General features: G+C 44.6%; 1 protein-coding gene and 1 pseudogene across 2 annotated transcripts in view; one reads left to right on the top strand and one right to left on the bottom strand.

The window, feature by feature from the left end:
• The window catches only part of USP24 (ubiquitin specific peptidase 24), a 147,547-nt gene extending 145,704 nt beyond the window's left edge, over positions 1-1,843 (bottom strand). For both annotated transcript variants that reach the window (XM_032137650.2, XM_032137651.2), the window contains exon 1: positions 1,163-1,843. In XM_032137650.2, coding sequence (XP_031993541.1) covers positions 1,163-1,489 — 327 coding nt within the window. In that variant the 5' untranslated portion in view covers positions 1,490-1,843. The remainder of the gene's footprint in view (positions 1-1,162) is intronic.
• A 7,194-nt stretch (positions 1,844-9,037) lies between these two features.
• Positions 9,038-10,031, top strand: LOC116457835 (glycogenin-1-like; annotated as a pseudogene).
• Positions 10,032-17,371: the final 7,340 nt, after the last annotated feature.

Below are 17,371 nucleotides of genomic sequence, written 5' to 3'. Positions count from 1 at the left end.
ACCCAACGAATCTGACCAAAATTCCTGCCATGAGCTACTATGTTTCTGCAAAATAATTATTCAAAAGCACTGCTGCTTCTGGTGGATCTTTTTTCTTTATTGTAGGAGAGTCCGTTTTCTTCCCCCACGTTCCTTGCTCACACCCCAAACTAAACAGGCATAGTCTTCTCCACCTAGACTTGAGGTCTCTGATCAAAGCCATTAGCCTCAAGACTCCTCCTCCACCCCCACTGGGCTCCCACCCTGTTCCGCTCCCCTCTGCATAGCACCCTCAGTATGACTACAATCTCTTTCCCCGGTCTAGTTTTCTCTCATTTCTGACCTTATCGATGACCAGTACTCCCTCTTTACCCAGAGATACCCTGGTCCCAGCTCTATCTTCCAATTTCAGTCCCCATCCCTGCCTAGACCCTCCTCAGCTCCCACCCCTGCCCAGGCCTCCCACCTCTGCCCTCTCACTGCAATCCCCACTGCTCTAATACCTGATCTTATTCAAGTCCAGTGCCCACAACCCAGACTTTATTCAAGTCCTCATTCCTGGCCGCGGCCCCTTCCCTCTTCATTTTAAATCCTACTCAATGCCCCCTCTTTCCCACCCTTGGCTAAAACCCCAACCTCATTCCTAACCCCAACAGTTTTCCTGTGATCCTGTCAAAGACCACTACTCTGGCCGGCCCACACCGCTTTTTCTGACTCTGAGCCTGGTGCCTCTGCCAATCCTTCACTAAAAACTCGTGCCACAAAATCTCCGACCTAGCCTAGTGCACTAGTACCCCATTTCCGATCTCCTACTGCACGCATCCTTCCCACTATATGCTCAAGTGTCTGTCTTCCCATCTCGGATGATAGCCCTGGAGCCTCCTCCCCATCGTCGGCGTGCATAGCCGGAGGCCTAAGGGACCCCTCCTCACCCCAACCCACAGCTCTGCTCCGCATCCCTAATTCCCTTTCACACGCCTCTCCTAAGGGTCCCTCTCCCCACTTACCCCCAATCAAGTGACTTCGGTTCCCAACTGGAGCCTGGGGCTTCTCTCTCTACCCCGCCCCCACTAAAGCCCCCGTCGAATGCCCTCTCCCCACACCAAGCCCCGCGGGGTGTGTCCCCTCCCAGGAACTCCAGCCCAGTGGCTTCCCACAGAGGTCTGGGGTTGCCCCTCTTCACCTCCGCGTCCACCACCTCGTGGTAGGCGGGCGGGGGGTCGAAGCCGCCCCCGCCTCCGGTGCTCCCGCCGCGGGAGGGGCCGCCGCCGCCGCCGCCGTCACCTCCGCCGTCGCCCCGCGGGCCCCCGCCGGGCCCGGGGCTGGGGCCACCGCCGCTGTCCATGGGCTCGTAGCCACCGTAGTCGAGGCCCGGCCGCTCGTTGGTGAGCAGCGCCACGGCCTCGTTGATGTCGTTCTTGGCCAGGCGCAAGGCCTTGCGGATGGTGGCGGGTTCTGAGAAGCCCATGCACAGCAGCGTGGTCATGTGCTGCTCCTCCTCCGATTCCATGGCTTGGGCCTCCGGGCCGCCCCGGCCAGCGCACGGCGAAGCTACGGGTCCCGGGCCTGGCGGGCCGCGCAGCGCACCCTCCGCGCCGCCTCCGCGCCCAGGTTGGCCCCTGCGTTCGTGCTCCGCAGCCGCCTGGCCAGTCTGGGTGCGGGCTTGGGTCCTGCGAGCCGAGCTAGGGCAGTGGGGCGCTCAGGCGCGGCGGCGGCCCGGCCCAGCCCTGCGCGCCGCCATGTTGGCCTCCTCCCCCTCCGCCTCCTCCTCCCCGGGCCGCGGGGCCGCGCCTCCGCTCCCGGAAGCGGCACGGGAGGCGACGGTGCTCGCCGTTGGCAGGCTAGGGGTGGCGGCGGCGTATTCTGTTTGTTTTAAATGAAGGAGCGCAGGGAGGGGCCGCGCCGCGGAGCGTGCCTAAGGTGAAAGGGCTGCCGTGCAGCCAGGCAGAGGCGAGGGCGGCTCCTCCATCGTCGCCACCGCCCGCCCGTTTCGCCGGCAACAGGTTCCCCCGGGACGGGAGGGGCCGCAGCGCCGCGCAGCTCGCAGCGCTGAACGTCGCCGAAATCCCTTGGCCGGCCGAGCCTTCGCAGCCGCGACGCGGCTTCTCTCCCTCCGAGTCCCCCGAGCCTCTCCGAGCCCCCGATGGACTTCCCCTCTCTGGCCGGCGCCGCCCGACTCGCCTCCCCATCCTAGAGGGAATTCCCTGCGCCGCAGCTGTGAGGCACCTTCACCCCGGCCTGAAATGCACCGCAGTGCTGAAGGAAATCCATCCTCATCCCACGCAGATTCACCCGCAGCGCTGCCTGAATACGCCTCGCTGCCCACAGAAATTCTTGCCCAAACCAGACGCGTGGACCACCCGAGCTGAAATTCACCCTCACTAACACCCGCCAGCCCTTGCCGAAATCACCCTAAACCCGTTGAAATTAATTCCCAGCCGTCCGAATTTTCCTTCCAACATTGACTGACCACCTGTCTCCGCCAAGCCGACTGAACTCGACCCAACTCTTACCCTGAAAGCCCCTGAGAGTCCAAAATATATTTTTCCAGCCCGAAATCTAAATCCCAGTTCTCTGTATGAAAACCTCCAGAAACCTAGACTCTGTTACTTCCTTCGGCCACAGACTCGTTCGAACATCGTGGACGTCACCTTCCCACGTTTTTACCGCAGTCTTTGGCTCCGATTCTTTGTCCCTGCCTCTTGGGCAGCATCCTATCCCTGTTTCTTTCCACCTTTGAGGATTCCTCTACCCCTTTAAAGGCCTGCTTTCTTTGCTTTCTCTTCTCACCTTTGGCATTGGCACTCTGGGGTCATATCTTTAGTTCCCTTGACTCCACCATCTAAGCCAAGGGTGTCCAATCTTTTGGCTTCCCTGGGCTACATTGGAAGGAGAAAAATTGCCTTGGACCACACATAAAATATACTAACGCTAATGATAGCTGATGAAATTTTTTAAAAATCTCATCATGTTTTAAGAAGTTTACCAATTTGTGCTGAGCCGCATTCAAAGCCGTCCTGGGCCTAAGTCCTTGCTATTTTTCCTCTTCAATTTCCTTCAATTCATAGTTCTCTACGTTATTTTCCCACCCTTTCCCAAGATTCGGATATCTATTCCTTCATTCTTGCTGAGTTCATCTCCTATGCCTATTCCTACATACTTGCTGAGTTCATCTTCTAATGTCCTCATCCTGGTTTCTTCCTGAACCTGAAATCCAGCTAACCTTACGTTTTCATCCCATCAAACCCCTGCTGTTGCGAGCCCAGCACTCACGAAGATCTCCACATACACCAAATATTAAATTAGTGCCAGCACCCAGACATTGTCTCTGCACTCTGCTGAGCATATTTTCCCCTGGACCACGAACCCTTCGTACCTAGTAACTTGCCACCTATGTTTATAAATACCAGCAATTTGATTTACAGGGTGAATTTGTCACTATTGTTTACTTTTAAATGAAGTTACTGTATTTGTTGTTTCCATTAAAGGCGACATTATAAAGCCTAGGCTTCATATCCAAAGCAAATAAAGTCTCTTAATTTTTGAATTAAAAGTAACAAAAGGAAACCACCTCACACTTCCGAACAACAATGACAAGAAGGAATGCCTATAATTGGTTTGGGTCACAATGTATATACTGAAATAAAATTTTTATTAAGTATCAACTTCTAGTTACACAATGAAGTTTTAAATGTTTATCTGTGACATATGAAGAACAAAGCGATCTAAATTGATGTAAGCAGGCTGTCATAAGGTACATGCTGAGGAATTTATTCAACAAATTGAATAAATTTATTCAGTAAATAATTATTCAATAAATAATATATTTAATAAATAGAATAAAAAATGATTCTATTTACTGGGTGCCAAGTACTATTCTTGGCACAGACAAAAATTTGATGATGGCAAAGTGAGGGCATTCAATTCTGCCCTGTATTTGAAGAGTTAATGACTAAGAAATGAATTACAAGAAGAGAGGAAGTAACAAGTAACAAAAAAATTGTTTGCCACTAAAATTTGAGGTAGAACCTAAGAGGTCATGAGAGAGCCAACTGAATCAGATGGCACGTTAAAAGACTCATCAACGGTGGCAGGTTTATAGAACATGACAGAGGAAGCTGTGCTTAGCTGAGAAGAGGAAGCAGGGAAGGAAGCAGAGAAAAACAAAGTCTATGATAAAAACTGGAAAGGAGCCACAAAAGGCCACAAAAAACAAGGAAGTCCATTTTGGAACCAGATCCTGGAGTGACTGAAAAGGCAGAGTGTCATTTGAGGATGTGAGTAGTATAATCATACTTTTTTGCATGTAAGAAAGCAAGTGAGTACTTTAAACTGTGGAATTGGGATAGCAGGGGTGGGGCCTATGGTATGAATATTCATACTTTTCATTTACATTTTTATTTTTATTGCAGTAAAATCTAGAAAATGTTGAGAGGATTTTAAAAAATTTAAATTACATTCAATTCCCATAAATCTTTCTCTAGAAAGGTTCTAAAGGAAAAGAAAAAAATAGCTACATCGAGAAGTAAGGTATGATGAACTATCTTGATGACTGAGGGTTTTCTAATGTTAATAAGTAAGTTTTCAAATTATTGATTGAATATCTACTTTGAGCCAGGCTGAGGACTAGGGAGACAATTGTGAGAAAAACATAACACAATTTCTACCCCTTTGGAACTTACTGTCTATAATAAAGGGAAAGACAAATAATAGTCATAAAGAATGACAGGCGCTTTGATGGGGGAATTTCAGGATATAAGGGGCAAATTCTTGCCCTCTGTGGGGGTAATTACCAAGTCTAGGAAAACTGAAAAGTCTCCCAGAGAAGATGACGTTCAAACTATAGTCTGACATAAGATTGGAAAGCCAGGAAAAGGAATATGAAATGAAGGGAGAAAGTTCCAAAGAACAGGAACAGCATGTGCAAAAGTCCTGTTGTGGGTGAGAAAAAGCAATTTGGAGGAATTAAAAGCCAGTGGAGTATAGAATTCTAGAGAGATATGGATTGAGCATTCCGTTTTTTTTTTTGTTTTTTTTTTTGAGACGGAGTCTCGCTCTGTCACCCAGGCTGGAGTGCAGTGGCGCAATCTCGGCTCACTGCAAGCTCCACCTCCCGGGTTCACGCCATTCTCCTGCCTCAGCCTCTCCGAGTAGCTGGGACTACAGGCGCCCGCCACCACACCCGGCTAATTTTTTTTTGTATTTTTAGTAGAGACGGGGTTTCACCGTGGTCTCGATCCTGACCTCGTGATCCGCCCGCCTCGGCCTCCCAAAGTGCTGGGATTACAAGCGTGAGCCACTGCACCCGGCCTGAGCATTCCTAACCTGATATCTGAAATGCTCCAAAATCTGAAAAAAAAAAAAAAAAATGTATTTTCTTATTCTTTTTTGTTTTCTTATTAAGAGATGGGGTTTCACCATGTTGCTCAGGCTGGTCTCAAACTCCTGAGCTCAAGTGATCTCACCTCGGCCTCCCAAAGTGCTGGGATAACAGGCATGTGAGCCACTGCACCCAGCCCAAAATTTGAATTTTTTTTTTTTTTTTTTTGAGACGGAGTCTCACTCTGTTACCCAGGCTGGAGTGCAGTGGCGCCATCTCAGCTCACTGCAACCTCTGCTGCAGGTTCAAGCGATTCTCCTGTCTTAGCCTCCCGAGTAGCTGAGATTACAGGCATCTGCCACCATGTCCGGCTAATTTTTTGTATTTTTAGTAGAGGCGAGGTTTCACCATGTTGGCCAGGCTGATCTCAAGCTCCTGACCTCAAGTGATCTGCCTCCCTTGGCCTCCCAAAATGCTGAGATTACAGGTGTGAGCCACCAAGCCCAGCCCCCAAAATTTGAAAATTTGAGTGCTGATGTGATGCCACAAGTGGAAAACTCTGTACTTGACTTCATGTGATGGATTGCAGACAAAACATGGGTGGAAACTGAAAACCTGCCATTGTTTGTTATTGTTGTTGTTTAACAGCCAATATAGGTATTCTGGGGATGATACTGCCCTGTTTAGGTACCCTGAACACATTATTTTTTCACTGTATTAGGGTATGCCATATTTTTTACTGTTAAGTACTTAAGTGTGAATGGTATAAGAAAAAAATTGCTTATTGGTAGCATATATATTCAGAGACAGGAATGATGGTGATGCCAGACAATCACAGATTGTCCACATCAGTAGCTCACATGGTGACACCTCTGCTTTCTGATGGTTCAATGTATACAAACTTTGTTTCATGCATAAAATTAAAAATTTGTATTAGGTCAGTGCAAAAGTAATTGCGGTTTTGCCATTAAAATCAATGGCAAAAACTGCAATTACTTTTGCATCGAACTAATATAAAATTATCTTCAGGCAGGGAGTGATAGCTCATGCCTGTAATCCTAGCACTTTGAAAGGCCGAGGCAGGCAGATCACCTGAAGTCAGGAGTTCGAGACCACCCTGGCCAATATGGTGAAATCTTGTTTCTGCTAAAAATACAAAAAATTAGCCAGGCATGGTGGTGGGTGCCTGTAATCCCAGCTACTCAGGAGGCGGAGGTAGGAGAATCGCTTGAACCCAGGAGATGGAAGTTGCAGTGAGCCAAGATTGCACAACTGCACTCCAGCCTGGGCAACAAGAGTGAAACTCCATCTGAAAAAAAAAAATATTAGCTGGGCGTGGTGGCACACACTTGTGAGCTCAGCTACACGGGAGCTGAGGCAGGAGAACTGCTTGAACCCGGGAGGTGGAGGTTGCAGTGAGCCGAGATCGCTCCACTGTACTCCAGCCTGGGCAACAGAGGGAGACTCCGTCTCGATAAATAAATAATAAATAAATACAATTATCTTCAGCTTAGGTGTATAAGGTGTGTTTAAAGGCTGGGCTCAGTGGCTCATGCCTGTAATCCCAGCATTTTGGGAGGCCAAGACAGGTGGATCACAAGGTCAGGAAATCAAGCCCATCCTGGCTAACATGGTGAAACCCCATCTCTACTAAAAATACAAAAAAAAAAAAATTAGCCGACATGGTAGCACGCACCTGCAGTCCCAGCTACTTGAGAGGCTGAGGCAAGAGAATCCCTTGAACCTAGGAGGCGTAGGTTGCAGCGAGCCGAGATCACACCACTGCACTCCATCCTGGACAACAGAGCGAGACTCTGTCTAATAAATAAATAAATAAATAAATAAATAAATAAATAAATAAATATAAGATTTGTATAAAACAAATGACTTTTGTGTTTATACTTGGGTCCCATCCCTAAGATATCTCATTCTGTATATGCAAATATTCCAAAATCCAAAAATATCCAAAATCTGAAAAACTTGTGGTCCCAAGCATTTCAGATGAGAGATACTCAACATGTACTAGTGAGAAAAGAAGCTAGGAAGGTGGACAGACACCAGTTCCAAGAGGACCACTTAAACTGTGATAAGGAAATTGAACTTTATTCTGAGGGAATGAGAAGTCACAGAAACATTTATGCAGAGGACGGAAGTGATGCTACTTAAATTGTAGAAAGATCAACCTAACTGCAGTTTGGAGAATGGTTTAGAAGGGAGGAAAAGTGAAGGTGGAGAACCCAGTAAGGAGACAAAACCAGTTAGCCTTCTTAGGTAACCACTTTGGAATGAAAAGTTGAATTTTGTTTTCTTATGCAGTGTACAATTTTTGTCTGTTGTCTTGCCTTGAAGCAGTTTTATTGTGATATATCTAGATGTGGCTTTTTTTATATTCATCTCAATGGAGTTTGTAGAGTTTGTTGAATATGTGTTTTGAGGTCTTTCATTAGCTTGGAAAATTCTTGGTCATAATTTCTTCATCTATTGCTTTTGTTTCATTGTCTCTCTCTTCTCCTTCTGGGACATTAATTACATAAATGTGAGACCTTTTCACCAAATCACATTTGTCTCCTATCTTTGTTTCTTTATTTTATAATTTTTTTTTGAGACAGGGTCTCACACTGTTGCCCAGGCTGGAGTGCAGTGGTGTGATCCCAGTTCTCTGCAGCCTCAATCTCCTGGGCTCAAACAATCCTGTCACCTCAGCCTCCCAAGTAGTTGGGAATAGAGACATCAGCCACCTACCTGGCTAGTTTGTAAAATTTTTTTTGTAGAGACAGGGTCTCACTATGTTGTCCAGGCTGGTGCCAAAACTCCTGGGCTCAAGTGATCCTCCTGCCTTGGCCTCCTAAAGTGTTATATTCTTCTGTCTCTTCATAATCATCTCAATATTTTCTTCTGCCTCTCTTCTCATTCACAGATTCTCCCTCAGCTATATCTAATCTTCTATTTTTTTGTTTTTGTTTTTGTTTTTGAGATGGAGTCTTGCCCTGTCACCCAGGCTGGAGTGCAATGGCATGATCTCGGCTCACTGCAACCTCCACCTCCTGGGTTCATGCCATTCTCCTGCCTCAGCCTCCCGAGTAGCTGGGGCTACAGGTGCCTGCTACCACACCTGGCTAATTTTTTGTATTTTTTGTAGAGATGGAGTTTCACCGTGTTAGTCAGGATGGTCTTGATCTGCTAACCTCATGATCCGCCCACCCTGGCCTCCCAAAGTGCTGGAATTACAGATGTGAGCCACCATGCCTGGCCTAATCTGCTGTTAAGTCTACTTATTGTGTTCTTAATTTTGGTTATTGTATATATTTCTATAAATTCACTTTAATTTTTATGACTTCCACATCTGTGCTGAAACTATCTTGTCATTTAATTTCTCAAACATATTAATCACAACTGTTTTATAGTTTGTGTCTGATAACTTCCATACTGGATCTCTTGTGGGTCTGTTTCTATTGTCTGATTTTTCTCTTGATTATCAGTCACTTCTTACATTTTTATCAGCATAGTTTTTTGAAGTGGAAAATTGTGTTTTAAAAACCATAGAGATGACCTGAGGTTCTAGTTGATATGTTATTTAAGGGAGGATCCACTTTAGTTTCAACAAGCAGTTGGGAATACATATAATAAGCAACTTAAGTCCTGCCATGCCTCCTCACTGGCCATGCTTCTTCCAGGCGCCGGCTCCTCTGAGCCACCAACCTGCGGCTGCCCTGGCCCACCTGCACCTCTGGCAGCACCATGACAGATCAGGTCTTTGTGACACTGACCACAAATGATGCCTACGCCAAAGGTGCCCTGGTCCTGGGCTCATCTCTGAAACAGCACAAGACCACCAGGAGGCTAGTCATGCCCACCACCCCGTGGGTCTCAGACTCCATGAGAAGAGTTTTAGAGACAGTCTTTGATGAAATCATCATGGTAGATGTCTTGGACAGTGGTGATTCTGCTCATCTAACCTTAATGAAGAGGCCAGAGTTGGGTGTCAGGCTGACAAAGCTCCACTGCTGGTCACTTACATAGTATTCAAAATGTGTATTCATGGATGCAGATACTCTGATCCCAGCAAATATTGATGATCTTTTTGAGATAGAAGAATTGTCAGCAGCACCTGACCTAGGGTGTCCTGACTGCTTCAATTCTGAATTTATCAGCCTTCAGTTGAAACATATAATCAGCTGTTGCATCTTGCTTCTGAGCAAGGTAGTTTTGATGGTGGGGAACAAGGCATACGGAACACATTTTTTCACAGCTGGGCAACAACAGATATCAGAAAACACCTGCCATTTATTTATAGCCTAAGCCACATCTCTATATAGTCCTACCTCCCAGCATTTAAAGTGTTTGGTGCAAGTACCAAAGTCGTGCATTTCCTGGGACGAGTCAAACCATGGAATTATACTTATGATCCGAAAACAAAAAGTGTCAAAAATGAGTCCTACCATCCCAACGTGACTCATCGAGAGTTTCTCATCCTGTGGTGGAACATCTTTACCACCAAAGTTTTACCTCTGCTTCAACAATTTGGCCTTGTCAAAGACACCTGCTCATACGTAAATGTGGAAGATGTCTCAGGAGCCATATCACATCTGTCCCTTGGGGAGATCCCAGCTATGGCACAGCCTTTGTATCCTCAGAAGAACAGAAGGAGCGGTGGGAACAGGGCTAGACTGATTATATGGGAGCAGATTCCTTTGACAACATCAAGAGGAAACTTGACACTTACCTCCAGTAGAAACACTGCATTTTCCTGTGGACACATCCACTTCACAAGCCTTGTTTCCGATACTTAGTATCTAGAGCTGGGTTGAGAAAAGTCTGTTATGGTTGCTAGAGATTTTCACTAAAACTTATCAGATGAGAGGTTTTTGTAGGACAGCAGGTGAGAACTGGGCAAAAGTTGTGAAGCTGCTGCTTCTGTTGTTACATGGACAGTGTTTTGCTTTTTAATCGTATTTAGCTTGTTTCAGAAATTCTCACTTTTGTTGACTGCCAACATACAAAGTAAGGGAAACTCGATATTAAGCTGCTAAGATGGCTGTACCAATTCTTAAAATCTGCAGAGCCTAGTTCCAAATCAGTCACTCCCTTCAGAAGCAGACATGGCATCTGATCCTTGCTTGCTTGCTGGTTGTACCTACCTTTCGCTAGACCTGCATTTTAGAGTTGCCCAGTGCTGCCAGAGTGAGTGATTGTAATTCTGTTTTCAGGTAAAGATAGCTTATATTAACGCTGCTGAGTGATTCATAAACGTATCAAAAAATAGCATTAACCCATTTTATTTCCTGGTCTTAGTGTCTGAAGATGTTCACCAGTTTTCTATGTACAGTAAGGCAGCATGCTAAAATGCTTTTGTTCAGTCTGTATATTTGAAAATAGCAAGGTGTTCTCTGATGGTTACCTGCAGTGGAACCCTGTATGAAAAATAAAGACTTACTGCCATAAAAAATAAAAAATAAGCAAACTTTGGGAGGCCAAGGTGGGTGGATCACAAGGTCAGGAGTTCGAGACCAGCCTGGCAAATATGGTGACACCCTATCTCTAATACAAAAATTAGCCAGGCGTGGTGGCGCATGCCTGTAGTCCCAGCTACTTGGAATCTGAGAGGCAGAGGTTGCAGTGAGCTGACATCGTGCCACTGCACTCCAGCTTGGACAACACATAAGACTCTGCCTCAAAAAAAAAAAAAAAAAGCAACTTAATTCAATCAGGGATTAGGAGGGTTTCTGTGGCTTTCTGGACCTCAGTCTTTGTGAGGGCTAGTCTATTTTTGGCCCATTTTACTTGTAGGATTCTTTAGGGTTCCCAACTGGTTTAGTTGTTTATTGCTGTATCTCAAACCACTTCAATATTTGTGGCTTAAAACAATAGTGATTTCTGGTAATTATCTGGGTTGACTGAACAGTTCTTCATTTGGTATTGGCTGGGATCATTCGTAAAGCTGCATTCAGCTGGGCACTTGGCTGGGGCATTTTAGTAAGCTTCCACATGGCATCTCTATACAATATTCCATCCCCCAGGGCCTCTCCACATGGCCTATTTCTCCACTGAGATAACCTTGACTTAAGCATGGAGGCTAGATTCTAACAGGGAGAAATCCAAAAGTACAAGTCCCAGTGAGCAAGTTCATATTTAATCTTTGTTTGTTTCACTTTTACTAATGTACTATTGATAAAAACAAATCACATAAGCCAGATGCAGTGGTGCACACCTGTAGTCTCACCTACTTAGGAGGCTGAGACAGGAGGGTTGCTTCAGGCCAGGAGATAGAGGAGGGAGTGTGCTATGATCACACCTGTGAATACTGCACTCCAGCCTGGGCAATATAGCGAGACCCCCATCTCTCAAGAAACAAACAAAAGAAAACAAATTACATGGCTAAGCCCAGAACCAATGTGAAGAGGATGACCCACAGGCATAAATCCTGGAAGGTTTGGTTCACTAGCAGCCAGCAATGTAACATATTACCATATCAAATGAAATCCTGTGGTGTTCACCAGAGTACCTCCTCTTTAATGGCTCCTGATCTCCAATTCTTGTCATCTCATCCCTGTAAGCTCTCTTCAGCTTTTGGGCTTCTCAGTTGCTGATTAAGAATCAGCAAAAACATTAAAGGAAAAGCAATACCAAATGATGGGTTCACCTCTCTGTACTTCCTTTCTCTTTGGGATTGGTCCTTTGAGTTCACATTTTCTTAGAAACTTTCCAGTGCCTTCAAACTGGTATTTCCTGTATTCTTCTCAGCTTTTCTAGTTGTTCTCAGTAGGAGGGATGGTGTTAAGCAAGCTGATCTGTATTGCTGGCTCACAGTGGCCAGGGAAGTAGAAAGAGCTCAAAGAGAAGTGACTGGTTGGGTCCCAGGACATCTAGTCTCAGAAAATCCCTCAGTCTCTAGCAGGGCAGGGCAGAGGAGACCCGGAACCACCTTTCCTCAAAGTACTTTAGCCTATGCAAGCTTAGAGTGTCGTCCTTTTACTGTTAACCAGTATTAACCAGTTAACCAGTTCTTCTGCAGACAAAAGCATCAGGAAGTACCCACCATGTACCAGTGGGCCCTTCTTGATGCTCTTGACTGCAGAGGAGCCCTGCAACCTGAATAAATCCTCCTGGAAGGCAAGTGGGGGAGCCCTAATTATAACTGTAATTCAATGTCTCGATATTTTGGCAAATGAAGGTTCAAGTGAGTTTTAATTTGTTTCAGAAAAGGCAAAGCAAAATGATATTTAATGTACTGGATTTTGATGGCTATAAATCTATATCCATTATATACTATATGTTTGTTTTTTCTAAAAAAAAAAAAACAAAAAAACAGCAACCAGAAAATTGTCATCAATGTTCATACCTTGAATACTCTGAGTATTGACTTTTTTTGTAACAGCTTTCTTGAGATGTATAATTTACGTACCATACAATTTACCCATTTAAAATGTACAATTCTAGTTTTCAATGCATTCACAGATATGTGCAACTATCACTGTTGGCAATTTCAGAACATTTTCATCACCTAAAAGGAAACTCTGTAGCCTTTAGCTATCGCTCTCCCATTTCCCTGTTTCCCCCAACACCCCCAGAGATAAGCAACCACTAGTCTACTTTTGGTCTCTATAGATTTGCCTATTCTAGAAAATTCATATAAATGTAATCTTATGTGATCTTTTCAGTCTGCTTCTTTCACTTAGCATACATTTACGAGATTTATTCATGTTGTAGCATGCGTTAGTACATCATTCCATTTTATGGCTGAATAGTATTCCATTATATGGATATTTTGTTTATGTATTCATGATGGACATTTGAGTTGTTTCCAACTTTTGGGTATTATGAATGATGCTATAAACATTTAAGTGAAAGTTTTTATGTAGACGTATGTTTTCATTTCTCTTGGACATAAACCTAGGACTTGGATTGTGGGTCAAATGTTAATTCTGTGTTTAATCTTTTGAGGAACTGCCAAATTGTTTTCCAATTTTATATTTCCACCAGCTGTGCATGAGGGTTTTGATTTCTACACATCTTCTCTAATACTTAGCAATAAGTATTAAGTATCTGACTTTTTTTTTTTTTTGAGATGGAGTTTTGCTCTTGTTGCCCAGGCTGGAGTGCAATGGTGTGATCTTGGCTCACTGTGACCTCTGCTTCCAGGGTTCAAGTGATTCTCTTGCCTCAGCCTCCTGAGTAGCTGGGATTACAGATGCTTGCCACCATGCCTGGCTAATTTTGTATTTTTAGTAGAGGCGGGGTTTCTCCATATTGTTCAGGCTGGTCTCGAACTCCCAACTTCAGGTCATCTCCCTGCCTCAGCCTCCCAAAGTACTGGGATTACAGGTGTGAGCCATTGTGCCCGGTGTTTGTATTTTTTTTTTTTTTTTTTTTTTAGTAGAGACGGGGTTTCACCATGCTGGTCAGGCTGGTCTCGAACTCCTGACCTCAAGTGATTTACCCTCCTTGGCCTCCCAAAGTGCTGGGATTACAGGCATGAGCCACCACACCCAGCCAAGTCTTGTCCTTCTTCAGCTAAATTTGTTTCTAAATATTTTACCTTTTGGTGCTATTATAAATGGAATTGTTCTCTTAATTTCACTTTTGGATTGTTCATTGCAAGTGTATAAACCTACAATTGAATTTTATGTATTGATTTTGTAACCTGCAGCCTTGCTGAGTTTGTTTATTATTTATAATAGTTTTTGTGAATTCCTTAGGATTTTTAATACACAAGATCATGTTGTTATCTTGTATATTAATGGTATATAAGATAATATATCTTTCCAATCTAGATGCCTTTTATTTATTTTTCTTGCCTAATTGCCCTGACTAGAACCTCCAGTAGAGTGTTGAATAGAGGTGGTAAGAGCAGCCATCCATGTCTTGCTACTGATCTTATGGGGAAAATACCCAGTCTTTCACCATTAAGAATGATATTAGCTGTGGGTTTTTCATGGATGCCTGTATCAAGTTGAGAGAGTTCTCTTTTGTTCTTGTTTCCTTATTTTTTTTTATCATGAAAGATATTGGATCTTTGTCTCCAAATGCTTTTTCTTCATCTATTGAGATAATCATGTCATTAAAAGAATTCTGCTGATATGATGTGTTGCATTAATTGATTTTCAGATGTTAAGCCAACTTTGCATTCCTGAAGTAAATCCCACTTGGTCGAGGTGTATAATTCATTATATATGGTACCGGGATTCAGCTTGCTAATATTTTCTTTTAAAGCATGGTGGCCAGGCACGGTGGCTCATGCCTGTAATCCCAGCACTTTGGGAGGCTGAGGCGGGCGGATTATGAGGTCAGGAGATCAAGACCATCCTGGCTAACATGGTGAAACCCCATCTCTACTAAAAATACAAAAAATTAGCCAGGCATGGTGGCAGGTGCCTGTAGTCCCAGCTACTCAGGAGGCTGAGGTAGGAGAATGGCGTGAACCTGGGAGGCAGAGGTTGCAGTGCGCTGAGACCATGCCACTGCACTCCAACCTGGGCAACAGAGTGAGACTCCGTCTTAAAAAAAAAAAACAAAAAACGATAATATTGGGGAAAGAGAGCGATTAGTTTTATTTTTTTAATTTTTTATTATTTATTTCATTTTATTATTATTTTTTTGAGATGGGAGTCTCGCTCTGTTGCCAGGCTGGAGTGCAGTGGCATGATCTTTGCTCACTGCAACCTCCACCTCCTGGATTCAAGTGATTCTTGTGCCTCAGCCTCCCAAGTAGCTGGGATTATAGGCACGTGCCACCACAACCAGCTAATTTTTGTTTTACCATGTTGGCCAGGGTGGTCTCAATCTCCTGGCCTCACGATCTGCCCACCTCGGCCTCCCAAAGTGCTGGGATTACGGGCATGAGCCACCGTGCCCAGCCTATTTTTTTTTTTTTTTTTTTTGAGATGGAGTCTCATTCACTGTCGCCCAGGCTGGAGTGCAGTGGTGTGATCTTGGCTCACTGCAACCTCCACCTCCTGGGTTCAAGTGATTCCCCTGCCTCAGCCTCCCAAGCAGCTGGGATTACAGGTGCATGCCACCATGCCTGGCTAATTTTTGTATTTTTTGTAGAGACAGGGTTTCTCCATGTTGGCCAGGCTGGTCTCGAACTCCTGACCTCAAGTTATCTGTCCCCGCTCTTCGGCCTCCCAAGGTGCTGGAATTACAGGCATGAGCCACCGTGTCTGGCCGAGAGCAATTACTTTTATAGGAATCTAGATTCTGAGTCTATGCTGAAAAAAAAAAATGTCAGTATGGTCAATGGAGAAAGCTTGAAGAAGGAAGAGAAAAAATAATTCTTAAGTTTCCCTATCCCTTAGTAAAGACAGAATATTCCCAAATGGAGAGTCATTTGAAATTTAATGTGGTATTGTCCTTCAAAGAAATAATGTGACTGATAATCTGACTGATCTAATGACAACCCAACATTAGCTTTTAGTTATTTTTCCAGCAGCAGCAGCAGCAGCAGCCACAGCAGCCGCAGCCGCAGCAACGAGTTGTTGTGAGCCCCCATCACTAAGGCAGACCTATTTCCTGGGCACTGCAAATTGGTTCCACTGTGTCCACTTTGGAATACCTTTTACTTGGAGTAGTTGAGCTGGATTCATACCCAGTAGTCCATAGCATTACAAAATGCATGATATTGGATTGTCAAGTAGAGAGGAGACATGGGAGTTAAGACCAAAGTTTTGACTACCAAACCCAGGACTTTCCCTTGATTCATTAGGCAATAGGCAACCATTAAATGTTTTGAGTCAGGGAATACAATGATTGAAGCCGTGCTTTAAGAAGATTAAACTGGCATTAGTGCATTGGATATAGAAGATCAAATAAGCAGCTGGGTGATGAGAATGAAAAGCAGCTTGCAGAAGTAAGGTAAATTCTGCAGGATCTGGTAATTAGATTTGATGATCAGGGGAAAGGGAAGACTACTAGATTTTAAGACTGGGTAATTGAAACAATACCGGTGGTATTTTCTGAAGTCAGAGTTCAACCAGAAGGAAAGGTGATGGCTAATTTAACTCTGGGTGCTGCAGGAAAGTTTGCCTGCAGACTTCCACAATCATATCCCATGCAAACAATTGGAAACAAAACAGCCAAAGCTAATAAGCATTTACAAGGAAAGGACACTGGGGCTATTTAATTTAGAAAGTGAAAAAATTTAGCAAAAAAAGAGAAAGGTGAAAGGATCTATTTATTTCTCTGATGACCTAGTTCCTAGCCTTTAACTCAGCATACTGACCTACCTGTGACACTCTATGCCAGGTGAAGCAAGCAAAGCTTGTTTTGGGAGAAGTGCCGCAAGCACACACTGTCCTTTTTGAGATGGAGTTTCACTCTTGTCACCCAGGCTGGAGTGCAATGGTGTGATCTTGGCTCACTGCAACCTCTGCCTCCCAGGTTCAAGCGATTCTCCTGTCTCAGCCTCCCAAGTAGCTAGGATTAAAGGCGCCTGCCACCGTGCCTGGCTCATTTTGTATTTTTAGTAGAGACAAGGGTTCACCATGTTGGCCAGGCTGGCCTTGAACTCCTGACCTCAGGTGATCCACCTGCCTTGGCCTCCAAAGTGCTGGGATTACAGGCGTGAGCCACCGCGCCCAGCCCACGCCACCCATTTTTACCCCATTGATCCTCATTTTCATCTCCCTGCTCCTGGATAGCTGGTTCCGTATTCCAGCTTTCCATATTGCTTTTGATCTGCCTGTGGTCTCTTCTGGCTATTGGATACCTCTTTCCATGGGCTCTTAGAATGCTCAGATTTCAGCAATTGCATAGTTTCTAGCAGAACAACACTTCCTCTGCCAGTCCAGCCCCGCAAAACCCTCCTGCTGAGATTGGCCCCAGAATCTCTGCCAGGAGATGGAGATTGGGGCAGTTTTATCTTAATTTTACCTTAATTTGATTAGCAGGTTTAGCTTCTCCAAAGCACATTCTTACAAGGAATATTTGAGAATACGTAGTCATAATGTAACAGCTTGCAGTTCTCTTTCTTATTCTATAACTGATTGAAAATTCTAATAAGAAATATGTGTACCTTGATAGCAATGCTGAAACTCAGTTGTTTAGAAAGATGGACTCCCCTATATTTAGCTGAAA

Source organism: Hylobates moloch, unplaced genomic scaffold (genome assembly GCF_009828535.3).
Source record: "Hylobates moloch isolate HMO894 unplaced genomic scaffold, HMol_V3 SCAFFOLD_18, whole genome shotgun sequence".
In the NCBI taxonomy this organism is placed as follows: Eukaryota; Metazoa; Chordata; class Mammalia; order Primates; family Hylobatidae; genus Hylobates; species Hylobates moloch.
This window is presented reverse-complemented; position numbering and strand designations above follow the sequence as displayed.